Source organism: Cladophialophora psammophila (assembly GCF_000585535.1).
Source record: "Cladophialophora psammophila CBS 110553 chromosome Unknown aczJe-supercont1.10, whole genome shotgun sequence".
NCBI lineage: Eukaryota > Fungi > Ascomycota > Eurotiomycetes > Chaetothyriales > Herpotrichiellaceae > Cladophialophora > Cladophialophora psammophila.
In genome coordinates, this window is record NW_006912931.1 from 221,281 (window position 1) to 237,825 (window position 16,545).

General features: G+C 51.4%; 7 protein-coding genes across 7 annotated transcripts; 1 reads left to right on the forward strand and 6 right to left on the reverse strand.

Moving 5' to 3' along the window:
- Positions 1–183: 183 nt before the first annotated feature.
- Positions 184–1,050, reverse strand: A1O5_06793 (uncharacterized protein; the record flags this gene model as incomplete). The annotated part of the gene is made up of 1 exon (XM_007747384.1): positions 184–1,050. One exon carries the CDS (start codon positions 1,048–1,050, stop codon positions 184–186), a length of 867 nt encoding a protein of 288 aa, XP_007745574.1.
- Positions 1,051–2,360: 1,310 nt separating this feature from the next.
- On the reverse strand, positions 2,361–3,943 carry A1O5_06794 (uncharacterized protein; the record flags this gene model as incomplete). Its single annotated transcript, XM_007747385.1, has 3 exons — positions 2,361–3,015; positions 3,089–3,495; positions 3,551–3,943. The coding sequence occupies 3 exons, from the start codon at positions 3,941–3,943 to the stop codon at positions 2,361–2,363; spliced, it is 1,455 nt and encodes a 484-aa protein (XP_007745575.1).
- Positions 3,944–5,603: 1,660 nt separating this feature from the next.
- Positions 5,604–7,466, forward strand: A1O5_06795 (uncharacterized protein; the record flags this gene model as incomplete). Its single annotated transcript, XM_007747386.1, has 1 exon — positions 5,604–7,466. One exon carries the CDS (start codon positions 5,604–5,606, stop codon positions 7,464–7,466), a length of 1,863 nt encoding a protein of 620 aa, XP_007745576.1.
- A 562-nt stretch (positions 7,467–8,028) lies between these two features.
- A1O5_06796 (uncharacterized protein) lies at positions 8,029–9,952 on the reverse strand (the record flags this gene model as incomplete). The annotated part of the gene is made up of 6 exons (XM_007747387.1): positions 8,029–8,165; positions 8,220–8,340; positions 8,388–8,479; positions 8,531–8,771; positions 8,922–9,764; positions 9,836–9,952. The coding sequence occupies 6 exons, from the start codon at positions 9,950–9,952 to the stop codon at positions 8,029–8,031; spliced, it is 1,551 nt and encodes a 516-aa protein (XP_007745577.1).
- Positions 9,953–10,705: 753 nt separating this feature from the next.
- A1O5_06797 (uncharacterized protein) lies at positions 10,706–11,630 on the reverse strand (the record flags this gene model as incomplete). The annotated part of the gene is made up of 3 exons (XM_007747388.1): positions 10,706–10,804; positions 10,908–11,038; positions 11,147–11,630. 3 exons carry the CDS (start codon positions 11,628–11,630, stop codon positions 10,706–10,708), a joined length of 714 nt encoding a protein of 237 aa, XP_007745578.1.
- A 924-nt stretch (positions 11,631–12,554) lies between these two features.
- On the reverse strand, positions 12,555–14,067 carry A1O5_06798 (uncharacterized protein; the record flags this gene model as incomplete). Its single annotated transcript, XM_007747389.1, has 6 exons — positions 12,555–12,651; positions 12,706–12,868; positions 12,920–13,673; positions 13,729–13,825; positions 13,876–13,912; positions 13,974–14,067. 6 exons carry the CDS (start codon positions 14,065–14,067, stop codon positions 12,555–12,557), a joined length of 1,242 nt encoding a protein of 413 aa, XP_007745579.1.
- Positions 14,068–14,766: 699 nt separating this feature from the next.
- On the reverse strand, positions 14,767–16,432 carry A1O5_06799 (uncharacterized protein; the record flags this gene model as incomplete). The annotated part of the gene is made up of 2 exons (XM_007747390.1): positions 14,767–16,005; positions 16,052–16,432. 2 exons carry the CDS (start codon positions 16,430–16,432, stop codon positions 14,767–14,769), a joined length of 1,620 nt encoding a protein of 539 aa, XP_007745580.1.
- Positions 16,433–16,545: the final 113 nt, after the last annotated feature.

The following is a 16,545-nucleotide window of genomic DNA, read 5'->3' on the forward strand; positions in this document are numbered from 1 at the left end:
GAGCAGGAAAGTTCTGCTATCAGACGAAGAATGAAATTTATATTCCCGTCCTCATTCTCTCATCATTCCGCCTGTGTCGAACTTGGTGTGTCCGTTTCCCTTTTCCTCTTACACTTCAGGTGGTTTGTCCCCCTTTGTCCTATTACCTTCCAAGATCCTACCGTTTCATTACTTTTATTACACTCACTTCTCAACGACCATGATCCCAAAATGCGGCCTCTCCTCGCATCCCTCCCAGTACTCGATCCCCACGCCGTAGTCGCGACGGCTCTCGTCCTCGTCCCGCGGCAACCTGACCTTCTCCCACTTTAACTCGCCAGTCATGCCGCCGCGCCGGGCAGCGTCCTCGTAGACGTGCCTGCGGAGGTGAAAGTTCTCGAACGAGATCTCGACGGGCTGCATGTGGGCCGTGATGCGGGTGTGGTAGCCCTCGCCCGAGGCGACTGGCGGGTCCAGGTACGCGATGGAAACGCCGAAGCGGCGCATTTCAGCCTGCGCAGCGGGCGTGGCGTGGAAGGCCGCGAAGGCGTCCAGGTCCTCGGCCGGGTGTGGCGTGATGCCCACAAAGTGCCCGCCGGGACGCAGCGCGGAGGCCACGTTGGCGAACATGCCCGCCATGTCCTGCGTCGAGGGTGCGTAGTTCAGCAGCCAGGCGCCTAAGACCACGTCGAAGGGGCCCTCGGCCTCATCGGAGGAGGTGACAACGGCCGCGGGCAGCGGCTTCGTGGCGTCGCCGACGACGAACTTGAGCCGGCCTTGCTTGAACTCGTCAAGCTCTGCGGCCGCGCGCTCCGCCGCCTCCACCATGGTCGGCGAGATGTCGATGCCCACGACGCAGCGCGGGGCGGCCCATTGCAGGAGCAGGCGCGAGTAGTAACCCGTGCCGCACGCGAGGTCGAGGACTGATGCGCCCTGGCTGTCCGGGAGGGTGAGATAGGGCGTGATGACGGCGCGAAGGTTATTGCGCTCGAGAATGGCGCCGGGGATCTTTTTCATCGACTCGTATGCCTGCCCGATGTGGTCATATTGGGTTGCTGAGCTCTCTGACATTGTTTTCTTCTTTTTTTTTTTGGTCCTCAGAGTGGATGGCCTTTTTTTGGGTCGCTGGGTGGCTGGAGATATAGTATAATGTTGATAGTTCAGACTTGCGTGATGGGCTTGTCGATACCACGTTCTATGTAGTCAGAAACGAGACAAAAGGCTGTAGCGAGGGGAGGGTTGAGAATGCATATAAAAAACATTCAACGCTGCGAGCTGGATACACAAAGTGTTGATGGATGGATATCTTAACACTCATTTATTCATACCTTTTGGCCTTTTGTTGCCGTTTCGCCTTGTCGTTCTCTTCAAAATGAAACGGAATACAATGAAATACAATGCAACGTTCCCATCTCCCGGAGAAAGTGGAAAACTGGTATGGGCCTTCTCCCGAACATCTCCTGATGCGAGAGAATTCGAACTGCCGTCTGTAAGGTCGCCGTCACACGGGCCTCCAATTAGTGTGCATAATACATAATACAAAGTTCGGACTGGATCCGCAGGCCGGTAAACCGGACTAGGATTCCACATCTCTGGGCTTTCCATCCGCTACGACACTAGATGCTGTATAGAACATGTAAGGAGTACCAGAACATGGGGCTTACGTATACAAGCATCTATAAGGGCTACTGCAAACAAGACCTCCAATCAACTCAACTTGATCAGAGCTTCCTAGCTGCCCTTGGTTACCCGTGTGAAATGAGACGTAAAACTGTATTGGAACTAGCTAAATCTATGTGGCCTGGGAGGCTGCTTTTATAGCCATAATTACTAGCGTCTTGGTATATTTCACCACCCTTGTTAGTTTGGATTGTCAGCCTCGTCCTTTGGCTGGCCAAAATTATCCCAGTAGACCTTCAAGCGGTTTCACAACTCCATCATACACGGCCCCAATACACCTGTCATCGTCGAAATCCATCAATGTCATTCCAAAGTTTCCGCGAATGCATCGATGGGTTATGCCGTGCAGGGGCATACCTGTTGCACACAGAATGAGAGTGGAAGAGCATTCCTGAAACCTCCTATTCCGTTGCCATCCTATCACAGGTCTGCAAGAGCAACGAGGTAGGTTGAGACAGATTGCGCAGTTGGTGACACGCCTAGCGTCTCAGGTGGTTTGCCACAGTGGTGCTCTCGCGACCCTGTCAACAATACCACCTTCATCCTTCGCTTTCGTTTGCCACTCCATCGCGGCGATAAGGTAGCTCAACGCTATTCCTTTACCGTTCTTGTCGCCATGTTCTTTCCAAAAAAAATTTTGAGACTCAATGGCCTCTCCGAACCACAGTTCCATGATCAAAATCCCAAGGCTGAGTAGCGCGTCAGAATGGTAGTTTCTCTTCTCCTGCTAGGGTCTGAACCGAGCATTGTTCCTTTCTCGGCGCCGCTGGCGCAGTCTCGCAAACTACAAAGGGATGCTCAGTTATGATGTCGCCATTCTTGCGCTGGAAGAAGTACACGTCCGTCTTGTCCCACCCTTTAGGGAGCCAAGGCGTGGGATACAACTCGAGAAAAGCATAAGACATGGTCAAGGCGATTGACAATCTGTCGTGTCTAGAAAGCTGCGGACCAATCCGTTTGCTACTGACTTGTGCTGTCTTGTCGAGAATAGCCCCCAGGCTGATCACTCGGTCGACATCAGCCGAAGTGAAGCAGAAGGATGGTGAGGTGTGGAAGACGTGGTACGCGCCTTGGCCGTCCTCCAAATACCCAAGACAGGTCTTCTCGCCTATACTCTGGAGACTTTGGCAAATATCGCTTATCGGAAGAGGCTTGTCCGGAATCGTGAGCGCCAGTAGATCGGAGTGCTTCCAATGTTGTGCGTTTCCTTGGAATGAGATCTTCCGACTGCGCAGGCCGGACGACAATGTCGTCGACGTTGTCGGCACCGTGGTCGCACCTGGTTGACAGACTTGGGGTTGAATTCGACCCCAATTCATCGACGTTGCTGTAGGTGTCCAAATGTTCACCTTTGTTCTGCAAGGGGTCGCTCTCGCTTGAGGAGAACATTGTAGCATCGGACGTGTACCACTTATCCGTTTCGTACTACAGGGTCTCGGATCTCGTCCACATGCCTGGGCGTAAGGAGAAGGACAACACGATGAGCATGGGGGAGCCGGACTCTAATTGATGGCTCCCCTTGGACCGTCTGGCCAATACCAACTTAAATGTATGGTCATTCCTGCAGCCGCACGTCCAACCTTTAGTGATGGCTTTATGTAAACTTAAGGCTTGTTTCTTTGCCTGCTCAAAATATTGAGATATAGTTGAGCTGCGCGATTGTCTCGCCGGTGCAAGTGCTTCAGCCTCGCCGAGAAGCTTGCCAATGCGGTCGATTTGTCTGCCCAGGTCAACCACTTGTTCTTGCCACCTCTTCTTGCGGAGAGAGAACTGGAGCTTGCGCAGCTGTTTTTGAAGTCGGAGGCCTTTGTGGGACGTCCCATCTGCTGGTTCATCCTTTAACACGGTCAGAGAGCGTCGAGGCTGAGGTATACCGAGATCATAAACCTACCAACGGTTCACAGCTCTTCAATTTTTGAGCCATCTTGTTAAGGTTCTCATGAATGGAATAGACAGAGGATTGGTAGTTTTCGAATTCGCCTTCGCCACAGAGCTTCCTCTTGAGCCTTGCAGTGAGCTCTGCGTTCTTCCATTGATCGCACTGCAAGTCCTCCATCATCACCTTCGTCTCGAAATCCGAGTCGTTTATAGACAACAGCATGCCTTCTATGTGCTGCCTGAAAAGAATCTGCTCCCTGTTCAGCTGATTGACAAGGTGAGTAAGTTCGCGTCGAAAAAGAACCCAGTCTCTGAGCGTTTCACAGCCTTCTTGGTAGTGCTCGAGCAGGCTGATGACCAGTGGAAATGCCCCCAGCACGAGGCTCACTACTTCGACACCGGACATCATGGATCACTAGTCTGGGGGTTCAGTGTGAGAGCTTGAAAGTTTGTGTAGACCTTTTGGATATGCCAACTTGTTGTCCTGGGTATCCATTGTGTGCTGGACATCGAACCCCAGCAATAAGGAGCGGAATTTAATGCCTCAATTTCAATAAGGCCAACAGCCCATTTCCAGCACCAAAAGCTGCATGACTCCCCAGAGGTGATTTTACCCTACCGGCCATCATTACTCCGGGATGTGGCTGTCTACTTAAGAAGCTGTGTCACCACACTGGGCTGTGTTACTGGCAGTTAAAAGAGGTTGGCGCTCTGAGGCGTTTCGGGCACAAACCGGTGTGGGCGTCTTGCAAATCAGCTTGCTCCAAACGTACAACCAGCATAACATAACAGCCCGTATTCACCTGAACTAATGCAGTCCGCCAAAGAAAAGTCATTTCGTCCATGCAACAACTGCGAGCAGTCACGGCCGATAGCCGTTCGAGTTGCAAAACAAAAACAAAACGAGGTTTCCTGACACATGGAATTCCCAGTGTCATTAACCCCTTTTTTGGCTACATCTTCTCCAAGCCAAGACACTCCGCCATATCCATCAATAGAGCCTAGTCGTCAATGCCAGTCGGCCTGAGAGCAGAGACGATGAACGGGGTTTAATATCGAAGTAAAAGACTCGAGGCCGATACGATGGCTGCTAATCTCGGGTCCGTAGCTGTGGAGGCATCGAAAACAAGGCGTCATCTACAGGACCTGTGTCTCGACATTGCTGCAAGAGCGCGGTCAGGCGCTCTCCTTGATCGCGTGGAAATTGCCCCTCAAGACCTCACAGACTGCCTTGATCGATTCAACATCTGGGCAGGGAGTTTAGGTGTATTTCAGCGAGGCGAAGCTTCGTTGGATTTCCGCATAGCAGGAGGGGTCCTTGCCCAAGAGGTCTTACGACTACTACATCAGCTGGATTTTCCACCTCAGAGTGTGAGTCGAGTGTTTTGAGGCGACACTGAGACCTTGAAAGCATTACTGACGGAGAATCAAGTGCAAGCAATTGTTAATGGCAGCCGCGAGCAAACAACGTGGACTAAAGAGAAAAGCTCTCTGTCAACCTTTCTGGCGAAAAAGAGGAGCGTCTTCCCTGGTTCGAGGCTATGGAACGCAGCAATACTGATTCCATAGCTATGGTTTCGGTTGATGAGCACGAATTAAACTCGATACCGAGCCTCAGCCTTACTAGAGCCACGACATTCAGATCAAGGGTTTCCATGACCCTGGACACGTTCTCGCAGTCAGATGTCCCAGAGACCTTCTTCGGCTGATCTTCAAGGGCAACCTTAGATGAGCAAAAGTTGCGGGTCCTGCAACCACTGCGGGACCCGCTCATGGATGGGCCATTCCAATGCCCTTACTGTTGTAATATCGTAGAAATACCAAACAAAGACGCCTGGCAGTAAGTAGAAGCCCGGTGATGTTGGAACTTGATATACCCCCCAAAGCTAACGCCACCAAGGAAACATGTTCACACCGATCTGCCTTCCTACACTTGCGTGTTTGGAAGTTGTAATGAGATGTTCTTCGAATCCAGGCGCAAATGGTGGATGCACGAAATGGAAGTCCACAGGAAACAATGGACTTGCTTCATATGTGGCTTTCACCAACCCTCCTTAGCCAGCACCATGACGCATGTGCAGATGGAGCACTGTGAACAAGTCTCCCCCGAACAGGTCGAGAGTGTTGCCCACCAATCCGGAAGGCCGCTTACCCATCTTGCCGCGTCCGAATGCCCTTTGTGTGACTATTCCGCTGTGCTCAGATGTCGAGGCTACACGGACGACGAGGTGGCCCACGTCAGAGCAGAGAAACTTGGCAGACACTTGGGCCGTCATTTAGAGCAACTCGCATTATTTGTCCTTCCACCTACTGATCTGGCGTATGTACACGAAGCTGTGTCTGAAGCTGGGTCCCTGGAGCATCGCGAGAGCAATCCAGACGAAGCCGAAAACGAACCCACCGTCCAAATTCTCTCAGAGCCAGACCTCGTCCATAAGCTCTTTGTTGAGGCAGATCTGCAGTTGACACCGCCGGGAATCTTGTCGGATCTACTTGATTTGGCCATGCGATGGCAACCTCCACAGGACTTTACACCCCCCAATGAATACTTTGATACCGAAGACGCAGATCTTCTTCCACTACGACAAGAGTCTATCTTTGGCGGCGATCTTCATACAGCAGGCTGGGCGAGGGGATTCGGCGCCAGGAAAGAAGGCTATTGCGCTCGTTGCCCCGTTGGACACTGGGTCAATATTCCAGATGGCAGCTACGGCTTCCGCTTGACTTATTTCCACGGAGTTCCTGACTCAGGAGTTCCATTGCCGCGACCATCGACTATTCAGCCAGTCCAAGGACTGTTTGGCGTGTGGGAAGGCTTTTGCGAGGCTTGCGGAAAAATGGAAGGTCTTGAAAAAGACAAAGCGAGGATGGAACTGGTATCGGCATTGGCTGCAGGTAAGGATCCCGTTCTCTACACCCACAACATAAATACTCACCAGCACCGGCAGGAGCATGCAGACATTGTGCGGAGCAGGACAGAAGCAGTTCGAGGGGGCACTGCACCTCAAAATGTGCATATTCATACCAGCAGAGTATCCGTGTCGAATGAGCCGTCTCTCGCAAATGATCTTGAAGAGCTGGACAGAATGCTAGGATCAAAGCCTGAACTAATAAGCAATGACGCCTTCATCGATCGTCAGCTTGCAAATTTTGCGAAAGAGGACATGCCTAGGGCAATGGAGACGCTTCTATTGCGCCTGAAAGCCACTCAATCCGTCAATGAAATGAGCATTTTGGCGAATTCAAGAAGCGCCGATGGCGAAAGCTTGCTCATGATCTCAGCTGCGCAAAGTCAAGATCGCGTCGTCAAGCTTCTCCTTGATCTTGGGGCAGACCCTAACGCTACAGGGCCTGGGGACCAGACTGCGTTGGACCTCGCCACTGGCAGGGGTAATTTCTTGATGGCCCGGCAGCTCGTGAATGGGGGAGCGGACACTTCCAGATCATATGTTTTCCAGAAAATCTTCTCCAGCGACCGAGAATACGCTGGTGAGATGACAAGGGTTCTCAAAGAAGTCGCTCCACTGTCCCAGGTTAATCCGTCAGCCCTCAGTGCTTTCAGCAGAGCCGCATTCGAAGGAGACTTCGCCTCAGTCAGGACCTTCCTGGGCAGCGAGGGTGGTGGGCCTTCCTCATGTGATACAGAGGAAGGTAGCGAATTGGAGGTCCTAGATGAGGATGCAGTGCTCACCGAAGAAAGTGAGACTCGACCTCAGCAGCAGCGAATTGGGAGAGCATACAAAGTGGGTTGGACGCCGTTGATGGTGGCGTGTCAGATGGGACATCTGGAGGTTGTCACCATGCTGATGAATGCAGGGGCGAACCCGGCCCCCAAAAGCCCTTTGTTTAAGACGGCTCTGGAAATTGCGAAAGAGAATGGCAGAGTAGATGTTGTAGAATACCTTGGTAGAAGATTGAAGGCCAGATAGTAAAGGCAATACGCCTTATATTGGAACAGAGCACCACTTAAGGGTTCGACGTGCATGTGCAACAACGCACAGTGGCCTGTCCAGAAGATCAGTAATCGAGAAGGCCTTTCTGGTTGACGCCAGGACAGAACACCACCACCATTACCACAGAGGCGATGGCTATGCTAGGTGGCGCCTAGCACGACGACGGCGGCGGCGGCGGCGGCAGTATACCGCGACAGAGGGAGACTGTAGAGACGCTCAGGACGACGTAGGCGGCATCTCAGGACCATGACTCCTCTGCTCAATCTGCAAACGAATGGCTCGAATATGCCAGCACTATCAACTTGGCTCGCACGGTCAGTGTCAAGTGATATCAAGGGACGCTGAGTTGCCTATTCTCAGAGACCCTGCCATGCACAGCCATAATGAAGTAAAGCCCCTCTGTATAGACAAGGTGACTATCCACAGCACAGCCATTTCACTTCGTTAAAGTCCCCTACTCAGCCAGCCCAATTCACACTATCGAGTGCGATGGAAAGCGAATGGTTGTGAGCGCTTCTATCTCGTTTCTGCGTTCAGCTCAAATTTTTGGCTTTTGTTGCTCCTTCTGCAGTGAGGCATGGACGATTTTCGCAATGGCCCATATTTTCTCCTCTTCGAATTTTCTCGCTACCAGCTGAACACCAATAGGCGCTCCGTCATAGATCTCAGGGTCATCTGCATTGAATGTTACTTGGATGACAGCTAAGACGGACCACAAGTGGAACCTACATGCTTCCCAGTTCAATCTGTCAGTCGCGTTCAAAGGTTGGTAACCGTCGTCGAATACATTAAGATTTTTGTCGGCTTTTGCAATAGGAATGACTACAGCGCTATATTTAAACAGGTTCAGCTTCGGTATAAGCTAGCCCGCGTAGTTAGGTTCAGAAGCTAGTAAACAGATTTTAGCGTCATACCAGTGTGGTAGAACTTTCCAGGGATGACGGCCGCGTGTGGTGCCACAGGCATGATGACTGCGTCGACAATCTGGCCTATACCATCTTAGTGAATTTGATCTCCAGGTCATAGATGGACACATTCACCGTCTTCTTCAGCAGTTGCATTCCAGTAGTCGGAGTACTGGCTCTCGTACTCGAGGCCTTGAAAGGTCAAATCTTGGTACTCTAGCAGTCCAATGGGCTGTTTGAGACGGAATGCAGCGGCAAGGTCGGGAATAAGTGGTTCGCCAGACAGATCAAGCTGAGCGTGGATATCGTTGGCCCCGTCAGCCTTGAGGAAAGATACCTGTGAAGAACTTTGTTTAGCATAGACCGGCGCAATACGCTTGGTAGGTAAAGAAATTTTGCATGACATACATGAACTATTTTGGCGGTCGCTTGGTTTGGGGGCTCCTAATTGACTACCTAAGTACGGTCCGTGAGGCCCTGAGCCCCTGTATGAGGTCTCAAAAGAATAGGTGGGCCTGATTTGTACCTTGTGTCCTGCATTTCTGACAGCATCAACAACCATTTGAAGACCGCGAGTGATAGGAGGCTGAGGTGTCACAACACCGTCGGTCCAGAAGACTCCAAGTTTAAGGGCCAATCCAGACGCTTTTGCTGTTCCATCCCAGTCCGCTCGAGAGAGGTACTCATCGACTATATCCTGACGGAAAGGAATGGGAACCACTGCTGGATCACGCAGCCATGGCCGTGTCGAAAGCACCGATTTGAGTGCCAGCTCTAAACCTCCGAGAGAGGTGCTCATAAAACCTACTGTCGAGCGATAGGTGTTCTGCCCAGGATTGGTGTTTGCCACTTCTCGGTAGGATATCCTCTCAGGGGTCGGCTTCAGAGAGAATATCCCGTTGAATGCAGCTGGAATGCGAACAGAGCCGCCAATATCCGTACCCAGGCCGAGAGAGCTGCCGCGAAGTGCTTGTAGAGCGCCCTCTCCGCCTGAAGAGCCGCCGCAGGAAAGATTTTGGTTGTTTGGGTTGAGAGTCTGGCTAATGATATTATTCTTGGTCTCACCAAAGAGAAGAGTTTGAGGAAGACTTGTTTTGCAATAGAGCACTACTCCCAGCCCTACGAACTCACTTACGATTTGACTTTGCACCTGATGTTTCTCATTGGGATCTTTGATACCAAGGTTGCTGCCAATCCATTCGACATAGCCCATGGTAGTATCATTGCCCTTGACGTGAAATTGATCCTTCAAACTTACGGGGAGGCCGTGTAGAGGTCCAATGGTTGCGGTGTGCTTCGAATAATAATCATCAAGGAATGTCGCACGCTCCAGCGACTGGTCGAAGAAGATTTCGTGAAGGCAGTTGTTCTGGAGGTCCAGCTCATGTCAGAACGGTACGTCAAAGGTTGACATCAAGACGTTGGGAGAGCTGAACTTACTATTTGATGTGCAATTGCTGCAGTCTTGCAAAACGCGGTGGTGACTTGAACTGCTGTGAGGGTTCCTTTTCTGATGGCATCCACGAGAAGCACGCTGTCCATCGATATGATGGACATCTCCTCGGCGCTCAGGAATTGCTGTATAAAGGCGCCTGTCAAATCTCTCTCCCTCGCAGCTCGCTCGATATCTTGTGGTCTCAGTCTCCACTGCGGCGGGATTTTTGACAGCGTGCTCGCCCGCTTAGCAGCCGCCTTGGATTTCCATCAGGTGCCGTGCATTGCCATCGTCCCTGAGTAGATAGACATAGGAAACTAAGAGCTTAGCCCTCACTGTGGATAGTTCAAGCAGTATAAGTAGAGACAGTGTGAAAGCAGTGGGGAACAGAGTTCTCGCTAAGTTGGGTTGAAGAGTGTATAATAAAGAATACAGCCAGGCAGCAACTTTTACAGGGACGTGAAGTTATGGCCTGGCAGCGCCTATTAACGCTCACGGCTGTACGCGCTCCGGCCAGGACAGGCCTTAAGTCGAGTGCAGGTCTGCACAGCCACAGCTCCGACCTCCTAACACACGCCTCAGGTTACACGGCAGCTGGTTTACTTGGTAGGTAGGTTCAGAAACAGAAATGAGGTTCGCGTTTGACAATCAACCACGTCCCATTCATCTGCGCCGTGACTGTGCATCTCACAAACTCCCACATAGATAGGCCATGAGACCCAACTACATGGCCATATCCGATGCTATTCAATGAAATCAAGATTTGAACGCAAAACGCGGCAAAGAACCGCTCCGATATCCCCATCTCTATATTGTCCGTCTCCCATTTCCGCCACCACCACCACCGCCGCCGCCACCTCCTTCCCGGCTCCATCTCACAGCCCGGCGCGATAGATGTTCCACACGTTGAGCATCCTCGCCCCCTGGCCCTGGGTAAAGCCCGTATAACAAGCGTCGCTCGAGTAGTCCATAAACTAATGAATTGTATCCTTGTTAGCGGACAGAGGACTAGAAATATGACAGTTTGTCGCATTTAGGGCTGAAGAGGGGAAAAAGGGGGGTATAGAACAAACGTACATTGTGTATCGGATCGACTCCTGAAAATCCCTGGGCTCCGTAAGGGTTCGCGCCTTGACCGGCCAGCCCGGTATAAGCGGTGGACGAGACGCCGGAATTGGGGCAGGAGTCTTTGTAGACTGGACAGCCGCCTAGAGATGAGAAAGGAGCGGACATCAGTGGTAGGGTACCAACGAGTACACCGTATAGCCCAACAACCACGAGGCTGAAGCGAAAACAGGAAAAAGGAGAGGACTTACTCGTGCTGGTCATCTCTTGCGGCGTGTCCGCCACGTAATCCCCCCAATTTCCAGCATCACAACTATTGCCATTAAAGGTATGCAGCAGCCCGTTCCAGTGGCCCACCTCATGCGCCGTCGTGCCTCCCAGGTTGTACCCCTGCATATCCCCCCCAGGCATTGTCCCACTCAGGACATTACATCCATCGACGACGTACTCGTTCCGCGGTGTCGTTGAAGTAACGCCGCCCGCTGGCAAGGAGCAGAAACCAAGTAGCGTGCTGCCGGCGGGCACCCCAGGGGTATTACTGCCAGCCTGTAAGAGAGATTGATAGTAGATATTTAGACTGGAGTACGTCCCCTGTCGAAGCGCCCGCTTCATGCCCAGGTCGTCGCCGTTACTCGCCCAGGTATCGTTCGTTGCTCTTGTGACGCCCACCAAGCGGAATCCGATGGACGCGTTTGTGTAAGACCGCGCGAGATAGATGAACTGGTTCTGAATCATGCTGTCGGTGACATAGTTCGCTGAAGAAGGGGACGAGCTGGCTGTGTCGGATACAATATGCATATATGTATCAATCATGTACAGCGGAGTCAGGGTTTGACGGCGTTCATGGCTGGATGAATGACGAGCCACAAGGAGAGAGCTGTTCCAGAGCTCGTTTTCGAGGGGCTCGTGTTCCTGGAGATATTCATGTGTGGAAATGAGGCCTTCGGAGGGAGCAGCCACACCGCAGGAACGATGGATCGGTCGGTATCTAGGGACGGCGGCGAAGCTGAATGAGCCAAAATTCCCTATCATGGCTATAAACAACGACAAGTAGGTCGAACCAGTGGGCAGTTTCCCAGTGGAGGAAAACATAGTTGAAACAACAAGGGAAGTCGCGATGCGGCCAGGGAGACCTGGATGTCAGAATGCAGAATCGAAAAGCGCATAACAAAAGCACGGATCACCATGCCGAATGCGCCACGGGGATCCCTTGGAATGTGTACCTTGGGTCAAATACCCACCAAGTCATAGTCATTCGCTGTGAGAACGGAAGTGGGCTTCGTTGATAACAAGTATTCCGTTTACTTTGGAAACAGAGGTCTTCTGCCCTCTACCTGCGCTGTTAGCTACGTTCGATATAGCCACCACTTCGTCGTTGTTGACCCCTTTTGGCTACATTGGATGTGGCATGCATTTTGTATCAGACTGTATCACTTTTCAGTTCGGTTCGTCGGAAAGAGGCTTGCGAAACAATAACTTCGAAAACGCACGTGTGCAATGCTGAGATAAGGATGAAGGATGCCTGTGTCTTTGTAAAGCTGCACCAGTAGCTCCTCTCCCAGTAAACCATCCCAAATTCCATTCAACGCCGGCTCCGTGATCTGACAGAAACACTATATCGCCCATGTGAGAAGAATCATACAATCTTGTCATAACGTTTCAGGATCCTCCTGGCTGAATATCGCGACCAGTTGCAAGGATTCCGGTAGCCGGAGCATCGTTGTTCCAGGACAGATACGTATGGTCGCCAAGTTTTCTGTTGGTCCCGTTAGCGATTTTCAGATTTGCTAGGACCGGACAAGTCGCTTACCTGGGCCTGATCAAATGTGCGAGAGTGAACAACGCGCCGAGCACGATACACAAACCGCCAATAGCAACGTAAGCAATACCTAAGAAGGAGTTCTTGCCGCCGACCACCGTCCGTGTGGATATCAGGATGCTCTTGGTACCGTCATACACTGTGACTGGGAAGACTTTGCGAGATGTTAGAACGGAAATGACAATTCGCTGTCCATCCTACTCACAGTCATATATGTCCATTTGATAGATGCCGGCAGTCATGGTTTCATTGTCGTTGCGCAAGGCCAATTTGCTGAACGTGGGCAGACCAGCTGTTCTCATCCAGACCTGGAACTCTTCATACTGCGACAAATCCGGGATAGGGTGTTCATCGGTATAATTTGGATATCGTTTGATCCAATTGGGAGGTGGAGCGACTTGATCGTTGGTGTACTTCGTCTTCCTGTAAAGCGAGGCATCGGAGCCCCAAGCGATGTTTCGGTTTGTCATGGTGTAGTTTTGTGGGGGGGCATTCCCCCCGGCGGCATTTACAAGTCTCGGAGAATTCAGCGTGTCATTGAAGATGGAGTTTGCGATGAGCCCGCACGGGTAGTAAGCCTTCCCTTCATGGTTCAACTTGAGCGGGTTGCAGGCGCTGTTGCTGATCGTGTGGTTGCTCAGAGCTTGCCCTTTCAGTTGATCCGTATCGAGCGATTTAACATATCTCCGGTGATTTTGATAGAAGTTGGTTAGGCGATAGTAGAGGTAAACCGGAGGACCAATGTCGTTGGGGATAGAGAACTGAAGGGTGCAGACAGCGGTGTCGTCGATCGGGACGCTGAAAGGAGGGGTCGTTCTCCTCGTTTCTTGCTTCCATTGCGCTCTTACTGTGTTGTTTGAGTTTTTGAAGGACGAATGGACTTTGGCTTCGGGTATCTGGGTGAAATCGTTCCCTGCGGTTGAAATGCAGTCGGTGTAATCAATCCTCAGTTCTTGCACCTGAGAATCGCCTTAGTATCTATTCGGTCCGTCTTTAATGCCCAGTTGCACTCACACTTGCACTCGCCCATAGCAGGAGACCGCCGAGAGGGGCGAAGATGATTCCGACGGCAAAGAAGAGTGGCAGGACGGTCTTGGGTGTCAGAATAGGCCTACGAGGTCAGCATGTCGCGCGGTACCATCAGAAACGTAGCGGACTCACTGCCATGCCTTCAGTCTCTGTTGCCGAAACGCGGTGTCTGCATAGATGAATCCTCGTCAGCAAAGCTGCGCATCGCAATAGTCCTCACTGAAACGTACTCGCGGGGCGTCTGCTCTTCTGTTTCTTTGGAAGTTCGTTGTGAGGGTCTTCCTCATGGATGGAATCGGCGTGCTGGAGTTCGGTCCGCGTCATCTTGGCTCTGCTCTTTCCGCTCGATACAGAGAAGAGAGATGGAGAAGAGGGGACGGCGTCGAGATCTCCTTTGAAACCGTTAAGGCACGACTGGGTGGCTGCGCACTCAGCATCTGGGCGCTGCATGCGCCATTCCGGGTCATCCTTCCGACTAAACCATTTTAGGACTAATGACCTCGTCACAGCCCCTGGTCGATCCCTCGTCATTTGATTCTCATATCAATTCTCCCTCCCTTCTAGCTCCCTCTTCTTTCCTTTTTCCTCTCCCACATAACTCATTCACCGGACATGATTATTGTAGGAGCCAGGGTTGCACACTTTTTGCATGCACAAATCTCTTTCTCCTCTGCTACGTGGTCCTAGAGCAAAGATCATGAATCATCGCGCCGTAGCTGGAGCACGCTATGAAAGAAATTTCCATGATGCTTCGGTTCCCTTACCGACGGCCGCTACATTAACCGTTTTTATCGAGTCACGATAATAGCCATGAAGTGGATGTTATCCTAATTTCTGTTTGATGTGGCACTTGTTTTTCTACCAATGCTCGTCAATAGCCATCCCACCCAGTTTCTCCTTCAGTTGCCCAAGAAAATGTTTCCCGCCCAGCAAGGATCCTAGATAATCCACTAACAGAGTGCCGGCCGACTCCAAAACACCTTCGCTATGTCGTTCCGGTATTGGTACAACTATCTATTTTAGTTATTGTTTTTCTCCTTTATCCCCGGCGGCCCAAGTACTTTCTTGTTTCGTTCCAGGTGGGAGCCATCCAGAGATGAAGTTGGGGTCTTGTTGCCGACCCTGGCTATCATCCCTCTTCGGATGCGAGTCTGACATCTCGTTCACATAGTCCTCGTTCATTTGGGATCCGTCATGGTGACCTGGGGTCTTCACTTCGGCAACAGGTAGAAGTGGTGTGTGCTTGTGACGGAAATGATCGGCCCGAGTCCTTCTTTCCGCAGCGTCCTCCATACTAGTCCGATCATACAGATAAAGACCAAAACACGTGAGCGCAATGCCAACGACTTGGATGGACGTGGTCGAACTCCGGAACCAAATAATCGCGACAACGATAACCCATACCCTTTTGATCAATGAGGCCACCGAGTACGAGACTGGTGACAACATTGAGAGGAGGACAAATGCCATGATGTTCTGGAAAAAATGAAAGACTCCATTGAAGACAAATTCCAGAGCTAGTTGCCCGTGATCCATTGCTCCTCTCTTTTCCGTAAGATCAATCGAGCCATCCTTCCATACATCTCGAATAATCTCCAATCCTTCTGTGTATATCCAGACTGGCGCCGAGAGCATGAAAGCCCCGACGGAGCAATAGCACAAGAGATTGAGCTTGTCCAATTTGCGGGGGAGATGTATTTGGCCTTCGGCTTCCGCGCGGGCTGATTCGGTGAATAGCTTCTTCGAAAATATATTCTGGGTCACAAAGACAATGGCTGCCACCAAGGAAGCACTGATCCCCCAAAAATTTGTGGAAAAGTCGGTGGAACACGCCAACATGACCCCAACGGTGAGTGGGACAAGTGACAGATAGGTGGCTCGCTTGTAACGTATGCGGAACACCAATCGATACGCCAGCACGGTGAATAGTGGTGAGAGCCCTTTAATTGTGTGGACCAGAGAGACTGGGATTTTGGAGGTTGCATAGGAACTTAAGAGGTGGCCGAGCAACTGAAAAATCGAAAGAGGAAATGCCGTGTACATGACGTCCCATGAGGGCCGGCGGAGGCCATTCCTCAGCGCAGGTATGGTTCTTTTTATTGATGGAAAAATAGATGACATTCCTGTCAGTATCAAGCACCAGATGGAGACTGAGGCGAACTGGAGGATTGTGAGGGTGGCTGGTTTGGGAAAGGCGTTCAATATCGACTTCGAGGACGTGTTTGTCAATGCAGAGGTCATGTACCAGATGATGCATAGTGCCTGTCGTGTGTTAGACCTGTTGAGAATGGCACCACGGGTCACTCACTATCAGTTTGTAGGAAACTGGAGCTTTCAGCGCCTCAGCTAGTTCTTGCGCATTTTCACTGACACTCCCTTGTCTTGTTCGGATTCTGTGAATTGCATCGCTGACACTTCGTTTGGATCTATGGGTGTATACTCCTGCAGGCCGAGCATCACGCAGCCTCTGACTCATCTTTCTGACTGGCCATTTAAACTCGCCATTGAGGTGCGGTGCCGGAGTGATCTCTTGAGGGCTTTCTGCGACCACGGAGGAGTTGAGGTGGAGGTTTGGGGGGGTGCTGTGATCAAAAGAAGGGAATCTTTCATGACCGGATGTGTCGTTTGCGCTTTTCAATGGGGACACAGACCGGTGGGTGAATATCCGGGGTTCAGGAGTCTGGGTCATTGTGGTGGTCATATTCGTTGCAGCGGTGGTGGCGAGAGGGATTGGATTGAAAGAAAATCCACCTTCCTGCGCCGCATCTGCGAGTGTGCTGCTTCAAGGTGTCCTCGCAGTGT